General features: G+C 52.7%; 9 protein-coding genes across 9 annotated transcripts; 4 read left to right on the forward strand and 5 right to left on the reverse strand.

Annotated features, from left to right (window-relative positions):
- Window positions 1–1280: 1280 nt before the first annotated feature.
- Triagg1_10118 (uncharacterized protein) lies at window positions 1281–3317 on the reverse strand (the record flags this gene model as incomplete). The annotated part of the gene is made up of 4 exons (XM_062894155.1): window positions 1281–1325; window positions 1378–2318; window positions 2382–3040; window positions 3211–3317. 4 exons carry the CDS (start codon window positions 3315–3317, stop codon window positions 1281–1283), a joined length of 1752 nt encoding a protein of 583 aa, XP_062750957.1.
- A 1340-nt stretch (window positions 3318–4657) lies between these two features.
- Triagg1_10119 (uncharacterized protein) lies at window positions 4658–5203 on the reverse strand (the record flags this gene model as incomplete). The annotated part of the gene is made up of 1 exon (XM_062894156.1): window positions 4658–5203. One exon carries the CDS (start codon window positions 5201–5203, stop codon window positions 4658–4660), a length of 546 nt encoding a protein of 181 aa, XP_062750958.1.
- Window positions 5204–8608: 3405 nt separating this feature from the next.
- Window positions 8609–10877, forward strand: Triagg1_10120 (transcriptional regulator family: Fungal Specific TF; the record flags this gene model as incomplete). Its single annotated transcript, XM_062894157.1, has 2 exons — window positions 8609–8818; window positions 8886–10877. 2 exons carry the CDS (start codon window positions 8609–8611, stop codon window positions 10875–10877), a joined length of 2202 nt encoding a protein of 733 aa, XP_062750959.1.
- Window positions 10878–11490: 613 nt separating this feature from the next.
- Triagg1_10121 (uncharacterized protein) lies at window positions 11491–14001 on the reverse strand (the record flags this gene model as incomplete). The annotated part of the gene is made up of 1 exon (XM_062894158.1): window positions 11491–14001. The coding sequence occupies one exon, from the start codon at window positions 13999–14001 to the stop codon at window positions 11491–11493; it is 2511 nt and encodes an 836-aa protein (XP_062750960.1).
- Window positions 14002–14668: 667 nt separating this feature from the next.
- Triagg1_10122 (uncharacterized protein) lies at window positions 14669–15171 on the forward strand (the record flags this gene model as incomplete). The annotated part of the gene is made up of 3 exons (XM_062894159.1): window positions 14669–14710; window positions 14912–15014; window positions 15080–15171. 3 exons carry the CDS (start codon window positions 14669–14671, stop codon window positions 15169–15171), a joined length of 237 nt encoding a protein of 78 aa, XP_062750961.1.
- A 284-nt stretch (window positions 15172–15455) lies between these two features.
- Window positions 15456–16617, reverse strand: Triagg1_10123 (uncharacterized protein; the record flags this gene model as incomplete). Its single annotated transcript, XM_062894160.1, has 2 exons — window positions 15456–16042; window positions 16107–16617. 2 exons carry the CDS (start codon window positions 16615–16617, stop codon window positions 15456–15458), a joined length of 1098 nt encoding a protein of 365 aa, XP_062750962.1.
- Window positions 16618–17169: 552 nt separating this feature from the next.
- Triagg1_10124 (uncharacterized protein) lies at window positions 17170–17608 on the forward strand (the record flags this gene model as incomplete). Its single annotated transcript, XM_062894161.1, has 2 exons — window positions 17170–17231; window positions 17401–17608. The coding sequence occupies 2 exons, from the start codon at window positions 17170–17172 to the stop codon at window positions 17606–17608; spliced, it is 270 nt and encodes an 89-aa protein (XP_062750963.1).
- Window positions 17609–18424: 816 nt separating this feature from the next.
- Triagg1_10125 (uncharacterized protein) lies at window positions 18425–19901 on the reverse strand (the record flags this gene model as incomplete). Its single annotated transcript, XM_062894162.1, has 3 exons — window positions 18425–19558; window positions 19633–19661; window positions 19724–19901. 3 exons carry the CDS (start codon window positions 19899–19901, stop codon window positions 18425–18427), a joined length of 1341 nt encoding a protein of 446 aa, XP_062750964.1.
- A 1070-nt stretch (window positions 19902–20971) lies between these two features.
- Window positions 20972–21460, forward strand: Triagg1_10126 (uncharacterized protein; the record flags this gene model as incomplete). Its single annotated transcript, XM_062894163.1, has 1 exon — window positions 20972–21460. The coding sequence occupies one exon, from the start codon at window positions 20972–20974 to the stop codon at window positions 21458–21460; it is 489 nt and encodes a 162-aa protein (XP_062750965.1).
- Window positions 21461–21525: the final 65 nt, after the last annotated feature.

A 21525-nucleotide genomic window follows, 5' to 3' on the forward strand; every position in this document is an offset into this window, starting at 1 on the left:
AGGGGCAAACAAAGAAGCACAAGAAGTTCTCATTTAGCAGTACAATTACTGGTTCAGGAGTCACGACTATGACAGACCCATACACTCCCAGCAGGCATAACAACACACTCGTTCGGTCCAGAGTGTATTGAGAGTCAAACAGCTTGGATCATCACAAGTGGTGGTCATAGTCTTCAATAGCTAGAGCTAGCCTCACGCTGTAACGCTCAACCGACAAGATCAAAAGACTTACCGATGAATCGCGACATCATCTGTTCCAATTGATGTGCCGTCGTATGTCTATAGGTAGGTACCATGGGTTAGCCGGCAGATCTTCCCAGAAACAACAGGAATTCCAAAAGAAAGGACTAGAGCTTTGTATCAGAAGTGTATTCTTTTTACTCAACACATGTCCCTTTACGGGATCATTCAGTTAAGCCATGCATTGAAGAACATTCATCATGAAGACAGGCGGAGGAATGGTTAGGACTCCTTGCCCATTCTTGTCGTACCTTTGTTGTCGAATGCGTCTGCTCTCACTTGATGCGTGCTCTGCTATTCTTATTGCCGTCTAGCAAGTCATGTTTAGCTCTGCTCTTCTTGAGGTGCTCGTTTGTGTGCTGTCATTGAGACAAGGAGCCACATGAGGCGGTATGAATGGGTATTCGCAGAACAAGGGGTTAGACATCGAGAGCAAAGTCTGGGAGAAAACAAAGATTCCTGAATGGCAAAAGATATTTAGCCGTGGGCCAATTACTCATTCAACAACAACAGCGTCGTCATGCCTCGATTCTCTTAGGTAATTAGTCGCGGGACTTGCCGCCTGGCAAACAGCTGAGCTGCTTTAGCACACTCAATGCCAGGATGTGACGCAAATGTGGCCAGATGCATCAGTCATCTTGCAGAGACATAACCCCTAACATACAGAAATAAAAGCAAAAAGGCCCTCTCCCCTGTTTCCATTCCCATGCAATCAGTTACACTCTTCGAGATGTAGACAGTCTAATTCTGAGACAACAGTCATCGTCTATATACAAACTGTAAGATGGGTTTGTTTTCGCCCCATTATGAGATCATCCCTGCCCCCTTTCCATTGTCTTGGGAGTGTGAAACCGTAACCGCCTCCACGACCTTGAACGCCAGCGCTGTATGTATAATGTAAAGAATCCTCTCACTCTGTTCCCTTCCCTCTTTTGCAGACATCTCATGGGTCACCAAAGATGAATTTTGGACGTTGACAAAAAAAATCGGCTTTCTACCTCCTCATGTTTCGTCTAGAAGTTTTCGCACCTTTTATACCTTTACTGCACCTTGATGGTTCCAAGATCGCACCATCCATTGACAGGCTGTACCATGTTAGCTTGTCCTTGGCAAAACGAAAGGGGAGCGCAAACTCACGAGACAACTAAGATACTTGCACCAGCTGCAAGTATTGCCAACCTTGTAAAAGTTGTTGATCAAGACGACGAAGACGACGATGATGACCACAAGAGCGGCCGCTCGAACAAGCCACCAGGCCCACCACAAAGGTTTCCGTCCCTTGAAAAAGCCAACTGGGCTTTTGTAAAAGGGAACAGAGCCCGGCTCCACCGCACCAGGCACTGCTGAGTAAAATGGATCCGGACCAATTCTCCTTCGCAGAGAATTAGGAGAGTGTAGGACGCAGATACCCAAGACAAGGCCCATCAAGAACCCTCCAATGTGAGAAAAGTTGTCGAGACCGGGCAGCAGCCCGAGAACAAAAGATATAACCATGTCGATTATAATGAACAGCAGATCCTTGACCGGACTTCGCCGCTCCTTCCACGAATATAAAAGGTCGAGTAGAGTAAGAGCGATGATTCCAAAGAGAGAGCCCGATGCTCCAGTAGAAGCAATACCGGGGGCGGCATAATTACCTCCCATGACGAAACCAAAGATGCCGGCGCTCATATAGACGAGGAAAAATCGAATCGACCCAATTGCCATCTCCATCTCTTTGCCGATGGTGAGTTGCATAAGCAGGTTGAAGCCGATGTGAATAAGCCCTGCGTGCATGAAAATCGGAATGATGAAGCGCCACCACTGATTGGGACTCGGGGACTGGTGCTCGTCGCCGTCGAAAAGAGGATCCGGGACGTCACCGCCGAAGCCGCATAGCTCCGACAGAGGGCAGAATTGCGTACTCTTGGTGGCGTTTGGGCAGAGGAACAGCACGGGGATCGTGGAGCCTTGGATTTCCTTGATATTGTGCATGCAGGGCGGGAAACGGGCGCCCATGTTGATGAGGACCTGTGTCGACGGCCCGATCATTGGGTTGAACTGGGGCTTGATCATGATGGGAGAGCCCGTCAAAAGACCTGCAAGATACCATGGTTAGAGCCGGTGTAGCAATTTGGAACTGGATGATCGCGTGCGCTTACCATTCCGCACAATCTCGGCGATGAAGACGGCGACTTGGGCAACCGAGAAGATGTAGACCAGCCATGGGATGCGCTTCCTGTTGGAACCAAACATGCCCAGCTCGCCTACCCGGACCTTGCCTCTCTTGTCACGCCTCTGGTCTGACTGTGCAGCCGGCGCGTCGTAAATGTGGTCAGTAGCCTCGGGAGACTTGCTCGTGTGGTCCTGCAGCGGGATGTTCTCCGTCCTCGAGCCATAGTAGCCCGTATCTTGGTGGTAGAATCCTTGCTGAGAGATGTCGCTGCTGCTCGCGCCGCCCGGCCCTGAGTTCGAATTCGTTGGGTATGCGTGATCGTCGAATACGGTATCAAACGGCGACGCACCTGTTGTGGGCTGGTGGTTCGGAGCGCCATATGGGCTCTCATAGTGAGCATCCGAATAGCCTGGGTTGTAGGCTTGCGGAAGCTCTGAATCTGACGGCGCGTGCGTACTGTCGTAGTAAGGGGCTGTAGGGTGGTTTTGGGGCTGCTGATTGCCGCCGTAGTAGTAACTGTTGGCAGCCATGGCGGAAGAGCTGTCCAGCGGGCTCTGACGCCACGCGGAGGAGGGGGGGGGAGGAGGAGAAGCGATGGAATTGAGGAGAAGCGAAGCGACGCCAAGAACAGGATCAAGTGGCCGTCTTGCGTATGGATGTCTTCAGAAGCGGTGTATCGCAAAGAGAGTTGCAGCAGGTTCGGTGAATGAATGGATGAATGCGTCCAAGATGCGGATGGTACGAGGTACGAGGTATGAGACGTGTAGGAGGGCAGGAGAAAGCCTTGCTTTGATGTTTGCCAGGCGATTACGTACCTAGTGGATACGATGGATGTGCGATGTACTGGTATTCCGCCGGCAGCGATTCGTACCAGGTTTACGGAGCTCAGACGCTGCAGATGCCCCTGTCGGCCTGTGCACATGCAATGATTTGATGGATCAGGTCGTTAAATTGCCACTGCGCAGTGCATTTGCACAGGCTTGCCGGTGTTTCAGGCCTCGAGTCGCGGCGGGGGCGTCTTTCAGATGCAGACAAGATGAAACAAAAAGAGGCTGGCAGAGGCTCGTCGTATAAAGAGAGACGGGGAACAAAAGGGCGACCAAGGCAAGGCGAGCAGCAGCTGAGGCGCATTTTCTTATAATAACCTTGAACTGGCCGTGCTAACATCTGATCGAAGAATCCTACGGCAGTGGCATGCACAGCACGCTGACGTGGGTGGGCCCAGGGGGGCTGGGCTGTGCTGTGCTGGAACTTGTGCGTCGATCAGCCAGAAAATGACGGGCTGGAAGTGCTGTGGCGTCTGTCCCGTGCTATTTTGGCCTGATTGTCCACCTCAGCCTGTTGCTAGACGCCTTTTCCGCACCATGGCTGCTCGTTCCGCCGGGTCTCACCAAAACAGGGACAAGTTGAAGCCATCCATCGGTAACAACTTGAAATTAGTAAGTGCACACTTTGGGCATGGACAAATAGCGAAGCTCTATCGAAACATCGATCCAGAAACGTACAAGCGAATCGCGCGAGGCCAATCATGACCTTCGGTGCCTCCCCTACCTACTGTACGGAGTAGGACACGACAAATAGGTGGCTCAGACTGCCTTAGTACTACGAGTACTGCTGAGATACGAGCTGGTGCTGCTCAATCGCCCAGCTCTGATATTCGGCCGGGACGCCACAGTGCAAGGCGCTGCTACAGTACGTGTACACACGTCTTGGCTGTCATAATGGGCCTCCGATTGATGTTATATTTAGCAACTTCGGTTTGCCAGCAAATGGACAATCCCTAGGCACCCGGCATCAAATCGGTATTTGGAGCGAGTTACTCCCAATATATTCAGCACCCCAGCGACTGCATACAGTTTGAGCATCGAAACCTAGAGCTAAATTATAAGACTAGGAGGTACTAAAGATGCTGAATAGTACCAGGCATTCCCTATTTTAAGCTTCAAACACATAGGTACCCTGTCAAATGCCCTTTTTTTTGCTCCAGAATAGGCAACCCAGAGTAAATATTTCATGTGTTTCTAAGGGTATTTCTCTTCCATCCTTTTTTGCCCCAGCTTTCTGTGACGTAGCCACTTTTGTCTTTCGCACCCATCGCACCCCTCATCAGCATCATCAATATTTGAGCCGCCGTATTTGGTACATATATACTCGTATACACAATATATCATACAATCATGCCGCCCTACTAGTACAAATTCATTGTAAAAAGATGCTGCATTGCATCGACATCACCAAACCCAAAAAATGTAGACCTCAACATTATTTCTTCTTCTCTCCCTGCGACTCGCCCAAAGCAGAAGAATCGTCCTTGTTCGCCTTGCCTCTCCAGTTGCCGCTCCACACGTCGGCAATCTGGTCAAAAATGATATCGCTCATGCCCTTGCCCTCTCGAAAGCTCTGCTTGTGCTCCTCGGCCCTCTTCTCTTTCCAGTCTTCTCCCTCGCCGCCCATCCAGAGGTCCTTGAGCCGGCTTTTGCCCTCCGACTCGGATGCTTTCCGCGCGGCCTCTCTCTCCCTCTGTTCCCTCAACAGCTGCTGGGTCCTCTTTGCGCCTTCTGGTAGCCCCGTGTCGAATATTGAGCCCACGCGGCTCCCCATCCGCGCGTATATGGATTGGCCGGTGTACTCGTAGGCAAGTTGGTTTGTGCAGAGTGAGAACGCTCCCACCAGGACGAACATTCGGACGTCGGCCTTTCTGGGTGGCAGCAGCATCACCAATGGAGTGATTATTGCTCCTGCAAGCGCCGAGTTGTGTATGAATTCATTTCGAGGCGGCAGCGGCGGTTTCTCGGGCTGTTCTGCCATTTTGGAATCTGCTAGAGTGTATTGGAGAGACCGACAGAGGGTGCGTTTATGTGGTGTTGGGCTGTCGATGGACCGTTCGTATAGTCGTGTGCTGTTTAGCTTCTCTCGACGAGATTGGATAGCCTCGAATGCGCAACACTGTTAGATGGAGTCGTAGATGGAAGCAACGGTGATGGTTAATTGAAGTGTGCAAATTCAAGTCAAGTGCTCGAATCATCGCAACTTTTCTGCGGGCCAGTGGCTGAATGTAGCCAATCAGATGGCCTCCTCCGGCCGCCTCTGGTGATGCCTACAAGCCACGCCGGTTTCTCAACCGTTTGGTGCCTCTTTGTAAAAGATTCCAACATACTGGAGAATGAACCAATACCCATGCAGCCCCAAATGGCCTGCCTGAGCTAGCAAGTCATTGATCGTACAATGCTTCGACTCTGCAGACCATTGTCACACAGCGCCAGCCCAAGGTAGAGTGGAACAGTCGTCAACCGGCTAATCGCCCTTCGAGCTCAATATCAATGTACCCTAAAGCTAATAATGCTGTGAAAGTTGAGCCTCAGAAAGCCAGAGTAGTGGATAGGGTCAGAGAGTAAATTGACCGTGATTCTAAAGGGAAAATTGGTGACGGCGTCTTTATATATCTATAATTAGAACAATGACATCCATAGTGCCGTTGCCAGCCGGGCAATTGGAGAATTGGTGTGTTGAAATAGGCTCTGGAGAGTCGAACCCTGCACCAGCAAAGAAGATCCTGAGCGTACGGGAGGGTCACATGCGTCTAAAGATAGAGTTTCCCTTGATCAGGCTTATGATGAGTAAAATCCCGAAAGAGCTTTAGATCATAATGCCGGTATAATAGGCTGGCATATCGTTTTGTGTTTCCTACCTACTTGGAAACACTTTGACTCAAGCTTGGTTTGCCTTATATATTCTGTAAATTCACTTGCGTGCGTGCCCAACTTCACACAAGGCGTCCCCGTTGACCAGTTGTGCTTATTTTTTGGATAATTGACTGAGGCATATCAAGCGGTAGTGATGGATGCAAACGTGAAATACAATATAATTCCATAACCCCGTCTTTGACGGAGCCGGGCCAAGTTATAATACCGTATGCATGCTACTGCACGTAGCCACCAGCTTGTTGCGGTCAGCATCTCCGGAGCAGAGCATCCTCAAGGTCCGAATATGCACATAGGCCGGAATGTACAGGCAGTGCATCCTACCGACGACAAGCTCCGGCAAGCTGCATGCAAAGAGGAGGTGAGCGAAAGAGGGGGATGCGTGAGCATTTCGGTGCAACTTGGTGATGTCAAGTATCGGCACAGACAAGCGGTCCATGCCAGGTCGTTAGCACTGGCACAGCGAAGCAGATACGGGTCAAGTGTCATTGTCGTTACCAACCTGAGCCTGAACCTGAACCTGAACTTCAACTGCAGTCGTGTGGCGGCAGCGACACGTGGATCGTCAATCTTGCCTGTCGCATGCATGCTCCATCGATGCGTTGGTGCAAGTCCACGGACAAGCAGAGATCAGATTGAAAGCAGCAGCCAAGAAAAAGTGCCGCTAGAGCGCGGTGCCTAGCGGCATCTTTGGAGGGCAGCATGCGTCTGAAATGGGCGATTTGGGCGATTTGGGGCCGTCCACCGCGAGCTAAGGTGCGAACTATGTGTGCCGAGGTGATTTGAACTTTGGTAGCGCGAGTTGGGCGTTGTGGAAGGGGAAAGATTTGAGGTTGGCGGCATGGCAACTAAAGCGTCAGTTGACTTTGATTCTTTGAGGGCATCCCCACCATCCCAACAGTACATGTAGATGCTGGTACATGACGACGAGCAAGGGAGTACGAGTATGAGTACAAGAGGACGGCCGCGTCAAAGTCTACTATACGATGGCGGTGACCCGTCGGACATGTTGTTCCTTGTCAAAGTCTCTACCGTACTGCCTTTGCTCGCTGATGGCGCGTATTACGTGTGATGGTTCTCTTGCCTCATATGGGCACGACATCGTGGAGACATGGCGGCACTTTGACATTTTGATCCATGGCCATTTACCCGCCTGTCAGGCAAGTACCTCTACTACGAGCAGGTAGCCGGCTAGTATTGCTACCCGAGTCGGTGGTGCAATGGCGTCGCCCTGTGGTGTCCAAGAAACCCCGGCGATGCCTGCAAGCCGTCAACTGCCACCAGCAATGCACGTCGTCCACCGCCCCGACAAGCTCACGGCCAGTTCAGTTCATCCTGGCTGGCGTTGATACGATGCATATTAACGCACCTGTCACCGGCTGTCGCCCAAGTACCGTACCGTACCGTACCGTACCGTACCGTACCGTACCGTACCGTGTACCTGCCCGGAACCAACTGCCAGAGCCCTTGCGGCTCCATGTCGATATATAAGTTGCTACCAAGGGCCACTACGGTACTGATTAGGTTGAGTTGGGCCGGGTAGCATTTTATTCCCTTGGAGTATTCCCACCACTCCGTACACCGCAATTGTGCTAGCAGTACCTAACCCAACTCCATGCAGGCTTTGAAGTACGGGTAGGTACATGTAATCAACAGTCCCCCACCAGGAGGGACACACCAAAGCAGCCCTGTCTGCAGTGGCCCTAGGGGGACCTGCATGACGGCGGCGGCATGTGCATACACGATTGTCAGCGACTCTGCGTCTGCTCTGCGCGCGTACTCGTACGTCTGATGGATGTGTGTTTGTGTCTGTCTGCGGCTCCAGCATGAATTAAGCCAGCAGACCTGGTGAACTGGCGTACCTACATGTACGAGTATTTGAGCCGCCCAAGGCTGCCGCGGTATGCCCTGCCCAGCCCATCCCAGCCCAGCACACTGCACTGCACTGCATCTCTCTCCCGTAATCCTCCTTGTACCCGTACAGTCCTCGCCTCGTTTTTGCTCCTCGTCCTGCTGTCAGTAACTTAGTAGGTTGTTATAATTTCCCTCATGCACGTCTGTCTTACCTCAATACTGCGCTGTACTCGCACTCGTACCTTGAAGGTCTTGTATCTTGTACTCGTACCTGAGGTGTAGTATCACAATAGCGGCATCCGCTGTCTCGCCTCGACTCCACTCTGCGGGCTAGGTTATAGGTCTAGTAGCTTCGCTACGACGGCAGCTACAACCTGCAAGGCGCATAGGTAGCTTCCCGTCAATTGGCATATAACTGATAAGACAGGTCACCTCCCCGTTCAACAAACCCCCGCCATACGTTCCCCGAGTCTTCGATTCTTTATTTTTGCTTCTCCTTCTTCTTCTTCATCATCATCATCTTCTTCTTCTTGTTGTTGTTGCTTTTATTTCATATTTCGCAAACCCTATAGCAGGTCTTACCGCCTGTATGACGCTTTGTTAGCTGTACAATCCCCAGCGGCGCGGGCTCTCACCTTTCTCTCTCTTTATCCTTGCTATGGCTGCTCCTGGCCCCGGGCCGGCGGCTACGGTCTCGGCGGAGGACTCATACCAAACTCCAGCCGCGACTCCAACGGGCTCTCCCGATCCTGACGGCATGGGGCCATCGTTGTCATCGAGCGGCATTGGCCTGCCCATGGCTTCAGCTGTTGGCCGCGATAATGGCAGCGAGGCGCCCAAGAAGCGAAACCGACGAAGCAACCCCAAGGTCAAGACGGGATGCTTGAACTGCAAGTAAGAACATTTGAACTTTGACATAACCATGGAGTGTACAGTCTCTTGCTGTTATGGTTGCCACCATGATATTCCTTCTGCTTCTCCTTCCCCACTGCTCTCTCCTGTCCTCACACCCCCAGCGCCTCATCTCGGACAACCCGCTAACAAGCTCCGTCCACAGACAGCGGCGCATCAAGTGTGATGAGATGCGTCCGGCTTGCTCACAGTGCGTCCGCAGCAAGAAGGACTGCACTGGCTACCCGGCGCCCAATCGCGGGACCAGGACTGCTCTTGACGTCCGCATTGCTCCGAAGCCTTTGGTTGCCGCATCGGCTGGGTTCCAACATCTGCAGCCGGCGCCAAGCAGTATTGCGAGCGCTTCAACTTTAACCACTGCTAGCCTTTTGCCCATAGGCCGTGCCGTTATGCTCCCGCCTCGGCGTGTTAACCGTCGCAAGCGGCAGACCAAAACTCTCGCCTCCAATGCCACCATGCCTTTTGTGTATGAACCATCTCACAACTTGGCCTTGATGCACACCGAAAGTCTGTACTTTGATCTTTTTCGAGTCCAGACGGCTGCCGAGCTGTCTGGATACTTTGATTGCAACTTTTGGACGCAGCGTGTTCTACAGGAATGCCACTTCGAACCGTCCATTCGACACGCCGTCGTGGCCCTTGGTGCCTTGTATAAGACGCTTGAACAGTCTTGTGAACCGGACTCGACACCGCTACCTGGTGCCATGAGCCGGTTGGACTCAGTCATGTGTCATTGGCAGGTTGCCGTCAGAAAATACTCGGAAGCTTGCAATGCTATGCTGCATCTCAGCGGTAACAAGCTGGCAACCAACAAGACCCGTCTGATGGCTAGCGTCTTGTTGGCCTGTTTTGACTCCTTTATCGGTGATCATCGGCAGGCCATTGTCCAGATTCAAACAGGATTGGGGCTTCTGGCTCGGATTCAATATGAGCGGACGCAAGCCCCTCCTTCCAATGAACGGGTCGAAGAAGATCTGCTGGTCATTTTCACACGATTGGCAATTCAGGCCAAATCGTACGACATGGCTTTCCATTTCCCCCATCCATATGTGATTCAACTAGGCCCTCAGAGCTTACAAGACCCATCTTCACCCCTCTCAGAAATGGGTTCACCTCAGCCACCTAAGCTCATACCCCATCAATTTTCATCTTTACGAGAAGCTCGCCTGGCTTCAGATCAGCTCTGCGAGATGTTGCTACGATTCATCGAACACTTGCAGCATGCTAAAAAAGAACCTTCTTACACTTTACCCCCATCCTGGAGACAATTAGGTGCAACATTTCAGGGCCAAATTGACTCGTGGTCAGAGGCCTTTGAACCCATCTTCCAATCACGGCTTCAACTTGGCATGAATCTCCTGCAGAAGTCGGGCATAGCAGCCTTGAAAATGTTTCATATCAACATGCATGTCATATTCTTGACTATTTTCTGCGACGCCGAGGTTCAATTTGATGGCTTCCTCCCCCATTTCAAGGCTATTGTTAGCCTTGGCTGGGAGGTGGTTGGTGATGACGAGAAGCGAGCGGCTCCTGAGCGATGCCCCGATCCGCAGAGGTGCAAGCAGCAGCACGGCATACCACTGCCTGCGTTTAGGGCGGGAAAATACACAACTCATCACATCAAGCCCAGCTTCTCCGCAGACCTTGGAATTGTACCGCCGCTCTTCGTCGTGGCTACTAAATGCAGAGAGCCAACCGTTAGGCGAGAAGCAATCCAACTTTTGAGGAGCAGCGCTCGGCGAGAGGGCATGTGGGACAGCGAGTTGACTGCCAACATTGCTCAATGGATCATGGAGATAGAGGAGTCTGACAATCCTTTTCCTGAGATGAGTTTTCCCGGCGGGCCAACGCAGGCCGTTCTTCCAAGCCGAGCGATTCCAGAGGAAAAGAGGATCATGGTTCAGTCTGTCGATTTCGATTTACGGGAGAGATTCGCTCAGCTCACTGTGGGCTCCCGAGATTTGCGCCAGGGGATGAAGGACCGACGACACAAGGCGACCCGAATCACTTGGTGAAGACTACGCATGCCCCCTTCTTTGCTCACGACTTTTATTAATGATCTTTGCGATTTCTTTGCCATGTCCACAAGTTATGAATATTTATGCCAATGTTCTTTTTGGGGGAGTATCGGTCATGCTGTTTTGGATTGCATGGGTAAAGACGTAGGGATGATGAGCGGTAATGTTACTATAAGGGCCATGAACTATATTTCTTTTCTCCTGTCTTCTTATCTCTTGCTTTTTTTTTTCCTTTCCTTTTTCTTTTTTTTCTTTTCACACTTTGGTTTTTGGTTGAGCTGCATGATCAAGGCGAAAATCTGCTCTTTATTTATTGATCTATATTTTTCATTCATGGCAAGTTTTGGGGGTTGACAACAAAGATATGAGCTCACGCAACAGGATTAAAGGTTGATGCACATGGGAAGCAGCATAGTTTTTTTTTAATACAAGCGCTGGGTATTCTATCGAAAAGAAGATCAAAGTAGTATTAATATACCGGCGGTTTTTTTCTCTCTCGCCCTGGCGTCGTGAACAAAAAAAAACCCCCCCAATCCCGCTCTCGTGCTATTCCACGATTCCGCTGTTGTACAAAATTGTTTCCCGTTTTCTTTTTTACGGTTTTCCGAGTCTAAATGGGCGGCAGATCCTCTCTGCATATCGGGCATTGCAGCCGGAACTTCATCCAGCTCTCTAGACAAGGGGTGTGGAAGATGTGGCGGCAAGGGGTCACCATGTACATCCTCCTAGAAAACACGCCCGTCACGCTCATGTCTTCTTCTCCCGCCTTGACGACGGGGACCTCGAGCACCTCGCGGCAGATGGCGCAGTCGATAGCTCGCGTGGTGCCGTCGCCGGGACGAGTTTTATCCCTATCCTCGCTGCTGCGCCCGCGATCACGACCGGGGCTGTCCTCGGCGCCAAGGCCGATAGGTAGGCCCCCGGCCTCGACGTTGTCCTCTCTGAGGACGGGATGGTAGTCCCACGCATCGGGCATCCAGCCCTTGGGTATGCCGAATCTCGGCCCCACGGCATCTTGCGTAGCGAGCACGAAGATCTGCAACCAGACCCAAAGACCAAGCAGGGCAAAAGCGCGGGGCTCGGTCCGCGTGAGGAGGAAGTTATCCGTCTTGAGCCAAAAGTATGCCAGCGGGAGCAGCCGGAGGAGGGACTGGCCGATGACAAACTGCCACTTGAGGGCGCGGCGGCAGTTGCGGACGATGTTGCGATATATCTGGGGAACCCACATGGAGAGGTAGACAAAGGCGCAGATGTTGAGGAACCAGGAGCGCGCCGTCATGTACCACGCTATGGATGAGACGCTGACGAACATGACGAGGGCACCCGCGAGCACGAACCGGCCCATGAGCGACTGAAACGTCGCACTTTGCGTCGGCGGTACAGTTGGCCTCGCAGCAGCTGGGAGTGCGCCAGGCACGGCTGAAGCGCCCTCCGCGATGCTGGCAGCGGCCGGATCGCCGAGGCCACGTCCTGCGGTTACCGGCCCGGGAAGGATCGGGCCCGTCGCCGTGCCCGTGCGGTTTGGCGTCAGCGGTGCCGATGAGGCCGTACTGCCCGACCCGCTGTTTGGACTGGCTGCGCCTTGGGGCCCTTCACGACGAGCTCGAGGCTGTGGCGTTTGCACCTCGTGAATCTTAGCTAACAGGCTACCTCCTATGGTCATGGACATAAAGGATGCAAACGTGAGCGTCAGGGTTGGCAAGAAGGTATACTGAGCCGTAGCAACCCACGACGCCGCCGCGCTGAAAGTCATACCATCAGCAATGAGCATCATGCTGATTGTCCAAAAGCTGGCTCTGCCAAGAGTGGACGGGGTATACGTCTCCTTCATTTGGCCCTTGAGCAAGATGACCTGGCCAAACATCATCACCGCATATGCGAGCAGCCAATGGTTGATGCTGCTGATCTGAACCTCGAATTTCACCCCGAGGAGGTGGTCGGCCTCGCTCCGGGGGAAATCAGGAGGCCCCTTTGACTCCATGAAGTGGCCGCAGTCGGGTGAGTAGATGACTGCCGACATTTGGAGCTTTGGGATGTGCTTGATGGGCGCGCCGAGTGGAGATTCCAGCTCTGACTCGATGGCTTGCAACATCTCTGCCATGTTCTCTCCCTTGGGAACGGCAGGCCCGAGACCCAGGCTCTGTCTACTCGGAGGATGGGTTTGAAGATACATGACATATTCGCAACTTGGAGAGGGATGTCGAGTGTGGAGAGGGCTCTCAAAGTTGGATTTCCACGGTATGCTCTGGTCGGAATAGATGTTCTTCTCCTTGGTAGCTATAGTGTGCTCGAGGGATTCGTTCAGAAACCGCTGGCTGGACTGGAAATAGTCGGGCCCCGGCGTCAGATGCGGTAGCCCAAAGACACCATCGAATTTCTCGCTCGTTGTCGTCATCATGATCACGCCCTGTCGTGGCCAATGCACCCCGAAAAGAATCATTTCCCAGCTCAGTCCCGACCCCTCCGTGTCTTCAAACGTCACCACGGCCTTGACATTGCGTATCAAGCCTCCAGAGAGGGGAGCATCGGCCGTGGAGAGCTGCTCGTATTCGGTCACCGTCTCGTTGCCTGTCAGTCGTACCTGAATCCTGCCAGTGTTGCCGGTGACGTTGCGAGCCCAGTCAATTCTATCTCCTATCCAATGCATCGAAGGCACGCTGTCGCTGAGATTGTAGCTTTCGTATGTCCTCGGGATCGTCTCCTGGCGTCGCACCCACTGTCCAAGAAGAACCCCCGAAGCATTTGCCCATACCGGCTCCCCCTGTGCAACATCCCAGAGCTGCTCGCCGCCAGCCGCTGGCATGGCATGGCGGCTGAGCTGCAGCCCTCTTTCGCGGAACCGGCCCAGGTCCCTCCACGACAAGTGGTCCTTCTCTCGAAATCCCGTCAGGTTGACGTATTTGGGGCTCGCGTCATCGCCATCGCCCTCCACCAGGGGAGCAAAGTCCCCCCAGCGCGTCGTGTTCAGCACATTGAGGGATGCGCGGTAGTGCTCAAGGCGCGAGACAACGAGATCCGACAACGCTATCGACTGGCTCTGGTACTCGCTGCCCGGCAGCATCCACCAGAGGATGAAGATGATGCCGAGGACTCTGTAGGCGGGGAGGTCCGGCAGTGGCATGCTGCCCAGCGCAGTGGTTGAGGCCGCGGAATCGGCTATGCCGCTATCATGATAATACTGTCGCAGGAATTCCGAGGACAAGGATTGCTCGGAGTCGACTCGGCGCAGGTGCTGGGGATCGAGGCTCGCAGGGAAGATGGGATTGATGTATGATGTAGAGTGTAGAATGTCGTCAACATCAAGCTGGTAGCACGAAGGCACGGAGTGACCAAAGGTCAGCGACACCCGAAGGCTCGCTCGAAAATGAAACACGGCGGCGCGCTAGCTTGTGGCGGGGCAGCGAGCTTACAGGGGACGCCTGCAGCGATTGATGCCGCTACGGGGCCCTGAAGCCCGCTGTCACAGAGCCCCCCGTTTTAGGGCCAGCACGCTAAAGCCAGTCTCCGCCTAGCACGACTTCGGAGAGCAAGCGGAGGGGCCCAGCATGAGCTCGTGCTCTTCATTCCTGACCTGGAGCCAAAACTCTCCCCCCTTTCCCTGGAGTTCAGACTCGAACTGAAACAAGCCGACAAAGAGACACCTTCAGATATATAAGCGGCATCACAGCCCACCGAAGCTTCGAGGGAGGTGAATTCAGCAACTCGTCTGTAACGTGACTCCCGCCACTGCCCGCCGAAAGAATCAACGATCCCGCGCATCGTCTCGTCTCATCTCATCTCACGCCAACATGGCATCAAATCGTGACTCTATCGCTTCCAACCCGGCGCCTGTATGTCTAGTCTACATTTTTACCACTCTGTATTACACTGGGGGAGACTGCCAGCGAGCTTGGGGCATTCGCAATCACGCCTTTGGCTTCAGCGGCCATACCAAGTCTCAAGAATGCCACCACATCTGCTGCCCTTCTTTTTTGTTTTCTCACGAGATGGTCCAGCTACAATGATAGAGCAGGCTAACCAAGCTTCTACAGGCCAACGAGGACAGCAGCGCCGATGTTACAGCCGCCGTTGAAGACCTCTTGAATTCCTTGTCCAACAAATTTGCTGGGGTCTCATCCGAGATATTCGCCAAGAGTGAGTAGCCACCACCGCGGAAAGGTCAAAGTAAAGTGGCTTCATTCATGCTAACATGAGTCAAGTGGACGAAATGTCTCGCCGGCTCGATAACCTTGAAGCGGCGCTGTTAGAAAGCAAAAACAAAGAAGCAGGCTCCGCACCCAAAACTTCATGATGGAAACAGAAGTATGACATAAAATTGGAGCTACGCAAAGCTCGTCTAGGGATCAGAGCCCGTCAAAATGGTACGGAGTTTTGGGAGGAATTGGTTGGTTATTGTGGCTTCATCATGATGCATTTGTCTTGATATGTAGCTGTAAACTCAGGGTTTCATACAATTTATGATGCTTTCATCGCTTGATAGTTGACGAATGTTGTCTTTCTTTCTTTCTCTTTCTCTCTTTCTGTCTCTCTTTCTTTCTCTGCCTCTCTCATCAATGTCCAAGTGGTGTATCTGGCCTACAGCTCGTCCTTCTCATCCTTGGGGGTAAACTTGTTCAGGACGTTGACCTTGACCTGAATCTCATCCCGCTTACCAGTGGCAAGGCCACCCTTGGCCAAGATGCCCTTGAGTCTGGTGAGCTCCTTGTTGACAAACTTGGCATCCTTGTTCAGCTTGTCGAACACGCGGGCGTAGTAGCCGGAGAATTTGGCCTCCGCCGTGCCCTTGAGCTGGGCAACAGCCTCCTTGATCTCGTTAACGGCCTCGGCCAAGGAAAGACCACCGAGGAACTTGGTCACGATGGTGTCCAAGGGAGCAACAGTGCCAGCAATGTCGCTCAGCTCGCCTCCCTCGGTGCGGAATGTGCCGGCCTTCTCGTTGACGAACTTGAGGATGTCGCTCTCAGATCGGCCGCCCTCATAATCAGTAGGCTTCTTGCTGCCAGCGGGGAACCAGTAGATGGTGGGGTAGCCGGTGATGCCATGTTCCTCCGCAACAGCCTTGCTGTCAGCGCCCTCGGCATCGACCTTGGCAATCACAACGTTTTCATCACCAGCAAAGTCGTGGGCAACCTTCTCCCAGATAGGGGCCAGGTTCTTGCAGTCTAGATGAGGCAGCACCAGTAAATACCAAACGTCACTTCATCAGGGGCCAGGGTCTGCACTTACGGCCACACCAGGGAGCAGTGAAAGCAACCAGCACATTCTTGTCGCTTCCAACCGTCTCATGAAAGCTCTTATTGTTGAGCATAACAACGCTGCTGGGCAGCTCACCCTTCTTCTTGGGCTTAATACCGGTCTTCTCAGTGATGAATGCGGTCAGGCTGTCCAGATCACGGCCCGACTTATACTCCTGCGGCTCCTTGCTCTTGCCGTCGAAGAACTTCAACGTGGGGAATCCCTGGATGCCAAATCGCTTCCCGAGATCCCGCTCGGAGTCGGCATCGACCTTTGCGATCTGGACCTTGTCCTTGGCAAACTCGTAGACCTGGGCCAGCTCCTCGTACACGGGGGCAAGGTTCTTGCAGTGGCCACACCAGGGAGCAAAGAACTCGACAAGCGTGGGCTTTCCGGAGAAGACGAGCTTGTCAAAGTTGGAGGGGATCAGGTCGATAACGGCCGATTTGGCAGCCACCGAGCTGGCCAGCACGGCCAGCACGAGGCTCTTGATCAAAACCATGACGTATCAGGCAAGGCAAGATCTAGAATGGGGATGTTTGTTGGTTGTATAAACTGGAGTGGGAACGGAGTGCCAGTCGATGGGTAATTGCTATGGCCAGCTAGAAACACCACTTATAACTCGTAAGATAACCACCGCGGCGAGTCACCTGAAATAGTGCTTTGAAATCAAGGGCACAAAAAGAGGACAGCTTGCGCCAAGTCCAGGAATGCGGTTGGATCAGGCACAGGCGGGGAGCTCGGCATGCGATTAGTCGTCTCACCTCACCGAGGGATTCGCCCCCACTAGAGCTCCCTTAGTACGTACCTAGTAGTCAATTGCTTATCATTTCCCTTCGTTTGTTTCACGTGATGATAAGAGCATCACGGGGGTCTGCACGTGACACGTGCAAAATCCCCCCTTTGCCCTTTGGGCTTTGGTTTGGTGGCCCGCTTCGCCGGGGCTGACAACCCTCCAATCGGTTCAAGCATAGGCCATAGCAAATTCACACAAAATTTCAGCCCACTTGTGCCCTCGCGAAATCACCATCTTTGCAACACCACAACCGCAATCATGTCCCACGAAAGCGTCTGGAACTCGCGCCCGCGAAACTACGGCAAGGGCTCTCGCCAATGGTATGACGCCCTGATGCTACCCTTTATTTTCTGGAGCTGGGTGGTTTTTTTCCCTTGCACGACTTCAAGCGAATGTCAAACTGGGGAGGATGGGGAAAATGGGCGAACCGCGAGAAAAAAATTCACAAAGAGACCGATCGCTAACTGGATCTCGTTTTCTTCATTATAGCCGCGTCTGCAAGCACACTGCCGGTCTGGTCCGCAAGTACGACCTCAACCTGTGCCGTCAATGCTTCCGTGAGAAGGCCAAGGACATTGGTTTCCACAAGGTGAGCAATCCAGAAGCAACCGATAGAAGAGCTAGGGACAAGAGGGAAACGGCAAAGGGAACAGAGAAGGGGGACTCAGGGATATGGTATTTGAGAAACAGCAGCTAACATGTCTTTGTATCTTACAGTACCGATAAAGGAGTTTGTATGGGGGCTTCCGAGGGGGAGGCAAGGGATTGACGGATGCGTGCTGCGTTTTTGATGGCCACACACAAAAAGCACTCGGAGGGCGGCCGCCTGGAACCGGAGTTTAATGGATGGCTTGGTTTTAAGGAAAGATCGTGCGTCTGACGAACATCCTCCGAGGATAGACGAATACCATTGCATTCGAAAAAAATTTCATACTGCGTCCGCTCTATTGGTGTTATTTTCTTTGTGCTGGGGGATGACGACAAGAAGACCTATGAATGCCATGGACCGAAAAGTTTTTCTCTCTTAAATCATGCCGCAGCTCTCGTAGGCTGTCCCGGTGTAGTGACAGGCATCTGTTTGTTTTGGCAATACAGGATGCGCGCATATCTCGAGTGATTAGGTCCACGACATTTCGTCCTAGCCACCCCCTTCCAATATCTCTCCCTAAATGTCTCCCTAAAGGCGAGGTGGTTTACATATTTATATGCTGGAACAAGTAAATTAAGAAAAGGGAGATTCATTTGCATTTCTATTTCTGCCTCCAACCCTCCCGTCTAAAGTACAGCATATATCAAGACATTAAGGAAGAAGCAAAGCGGAGATTTTATGTGCCCACTTCCTCTTACAACTTATACACGAGCTCAGTTTGGCTCAAACGCGGGAACCTGTGACCAAGATTTTGACATGTGCATTTCTTGGACGCATCGAGCCCAGTTCCCCAACCGTTTTCATTTTTGTTTTCCGTTCCAACAACTCCACGCTGTTCCAGGGTTGTTTTTTTAATCGTTACATTTACTGAATGATGCGGGTGACCAGACCAGTGGCCACGGTCCTGCCGCCCTCACGGATGTTGAATCGCTGACCGGCCTCAATGGCGTTGGGGTTGGTCAGGGTGACCACCATTTCGACGTTGTCACCGGGCATGACCATCTTGCCAGCAGCATCGGCGGTACCCTCGGGAAATGTCAGGTCGACAGACTCGTCAGAGGTACGCAGGTAGAGCTGGGGTCGGTAATGCTCGTGGAAGCCGGTGTGACGGCCACCTTCCTCCTTGGTGAGGACGTAGAGAGAGGAGAGGAACTGCTTGTGCGACTTGACGGTGCCGGGCTTGCAGACGACCATGCCACGTCGAACATCCTCACGGCGAATACCACGAATGAGGAGACCAGAGTTGTCTCCGGCCTGGGACTGCTCGCAAGACTTCTTGAAGGTCTCGATATCGGTAACCTTGGTCCTGATGGGATCGACTCCCTTACCGACAAGCTCGACTTCCTCGTCGCGCTTGAGGACACCGCGCTCGACACGGCCGGAAACGACAGTACCACGGCCGGAGATGGAGAAGACATCCTCGACAGACATGAGGAAGGGCTTGTCAAGGTCACGCTCGGGGGTGGGAATCCACTCGTCGACAGCCTTGAGCAGCTCGTCAATCTTCTGCTCACCAATCTCAGGCTTCTGGTTCTGGAGAGCCATCAGGGCAGAGCCCATGATGACAGGGGTCTCGTCTCCCTCGAAGCCGTAGGTGGTGAGAAGCTCACGCATCTCCATCTCGACAAGCTCCAACATCTCAGGGTCATCAATGGCATCAACCTTGTTGACGAAGACGACAATCTTCTGGACACCGACCTGTCGGGCAAGCAGCAAGTGCTCACGGGTCTGGGGCATCTGACCGTCGGAGGCAGCAACGACAATGATGGCGCCGTCCATGTTGGCAGCACCAGTAATCATGTTCTTGATGTAATCGGCGTGACCAGGGCAGTCGACGTGGGAGTAGTGGCGGTTGTCTGTTGAGTACTCAATGTGGGCGGTAGAAATGGTGATGCCTCGCTTTCGCTCCTCGGGGGCCTTGTCAATGGCGCCATACTCGAGGAAGTTGGCCAGGCCCTTCTCGGCCTGTCTCTTGGTGATGGCGGCAGAGAGAGTGGTCTATAGTTGCGGAAGTTGGTCAATATATAAGATCGCTTTGACATCGGTCTTGTAAGAGGCTATAGTGAACTAACCTTTCCGTGATCGACGTGACCAATAGTGCCTACAATAGAATCTCTGTCAATGCCAAATCCCTCCAACAATTCAAGCCAAAGGGCGTCGTACCGATGTTCACGTGCGGCTTGGTTCGCTCGAAAACAGCGTATGTGCGAGCGATGTTGAGAACACCAGCGGCACTTCGGTTGTTCTTGAGCGCAGCCTGCAGCGGGTTGATGCTGCCGGCCTTGAGGCCATGCCGGGCCGTCCGCAGAAACGGGGCAATTGATCTGAATGCAGTCGACATGTTGCGCCGCCGGTATGAAATACACAATGCCGGTCCAAAGAAGAGAAGGCGAAAGAAAAAAAATATTTGGACGGTGGGGGAGGGGAAAATTGCACAGCGCCGGATCAGGCGTTCTGGGGTGAGTGCCGACGAAATTTTTGTGAGCTCACCAGCATTGAGAGCTTTTGCGCTATGCCGATTGGAAACATGCCGCTGGTGGAAGGAGCATCACGTGATTGGTCACTGTACATGTATTTTTACACGTAAAGACGGCTAGATGGGTACATGTACCTACAAAAGGTAGACGCAGCCTCTTCTACAAGGAACCGCTGATGGTATAATTCGCTTTCAGAATCCATAGGCCAGGAAGCCTATTTATCATATATACATTATTCAAGTTGCTGCTGGTTTAGAAAAGGGGGGCCAGTATAAAAAAAAAAAAGCGCGCAAGTTGTCTGTCTTCACGGCGACGCCGCAAAGACTTGGTTGTGGATGCGCTTGCGGTCAGCACTCCTCGGAGGCCATAGGACTTTCAATGAGTCGCCCAGTGAATGAAAAATATTGGATATAGTGCCCCTTTCCTATCAAGGTTTACAAAAAGTAAGCAATCAATAACAAGAGGATAAAATAAAGTTTAAAGGCCCAATTATCAATTATCGCTGCATGTACTCGTTTTTCAATTCAGCCTTTGTAGTTGCATCTAGGAGAAACGGCCTCTAAATGGCGCTCCATCGGGCCAATCGGGTCCGCCAGGTCCAGCCGGCAGCCTCGGAGAAATAGTCCGGGGCACGCCGTCTTCACTAAGGAATTTGCCCGTTGTCGGTGTCCAACAAAAAACCTTCCATCCGCCTCTCTGGAAGTTTGCCTTTTAAACTCTCAACATCACTCCGCATCGCCTATAAGAAGCCCGTCTTCTCTCATTTCCCCAGGACAACATATTGGTCGTATACTACTAGAAGAGGCTACCTTCGTTCGCGCGGCACACATACATCCCCTTGAATAAAAAATCCTCACCTACCTACTGCAGCGAAGGCTCTGCATCTTTTCGCCCTTCTACATCCCTTTTATGAGATCTACACACGGTTGATACTATGGACTCTCAATCACAGCAACAGGATGGCGCCGGCCAGGCTACCCTGAATGCATTGGGCTCTGTTGTGTCCCAATTGTCCCAGTACGGCCAGAATGCCTCCAACAACCTACAGAGGAGCTTTACCGACATATCAACACACGGCTGGCTTCGGCTCGTCATGGTCGTCTGCACATACCTGCTGATACGGCCACACGTCATCAAGTACTCTACCAAGCACGCCGTGAAGACGCTGGAAAAGCAGGATGAGCAGGACAAGGCGGCGGCCAAAGAAGCGGTGGCCAAGATGTCGCCCAACGAGCTGCGTGGCCTGAACGCCGGAGCAGAGATTGATGTGGATGCGGATGAAGGTGCCGACGGAACCAGTGCCGACTGGGGCTCCAAGGCACGAGTCAGGCAGAGGAAGATGCTCAGGAAGATGCTGGAAGCCGAGGAGAGGCGACGTTACGAGGAAGAATCTGACGAAGATATCCGGGATCTCCTCGAGTAAGCACGGGCAGACTGGACGGCCAGCAAAGCGATCACGGATATTATTAGCCCTGTGCATTTACTTCT

Source organism: Trichoderma aggressivum, assembly GCF_033847375.1.
Source record: "Trichoderma aggressivum f. europaeum strain CBS 100526 chromosome Unknown scaffold_065, whole genome shotgun sequence".
Lineage (NCBI taxonomy): Eukaryota > Fungi > Ascomycota > Sordariomycetes > Hypocreales > Hypocreaceae > Trichoderma > Trichoderma aggressivum.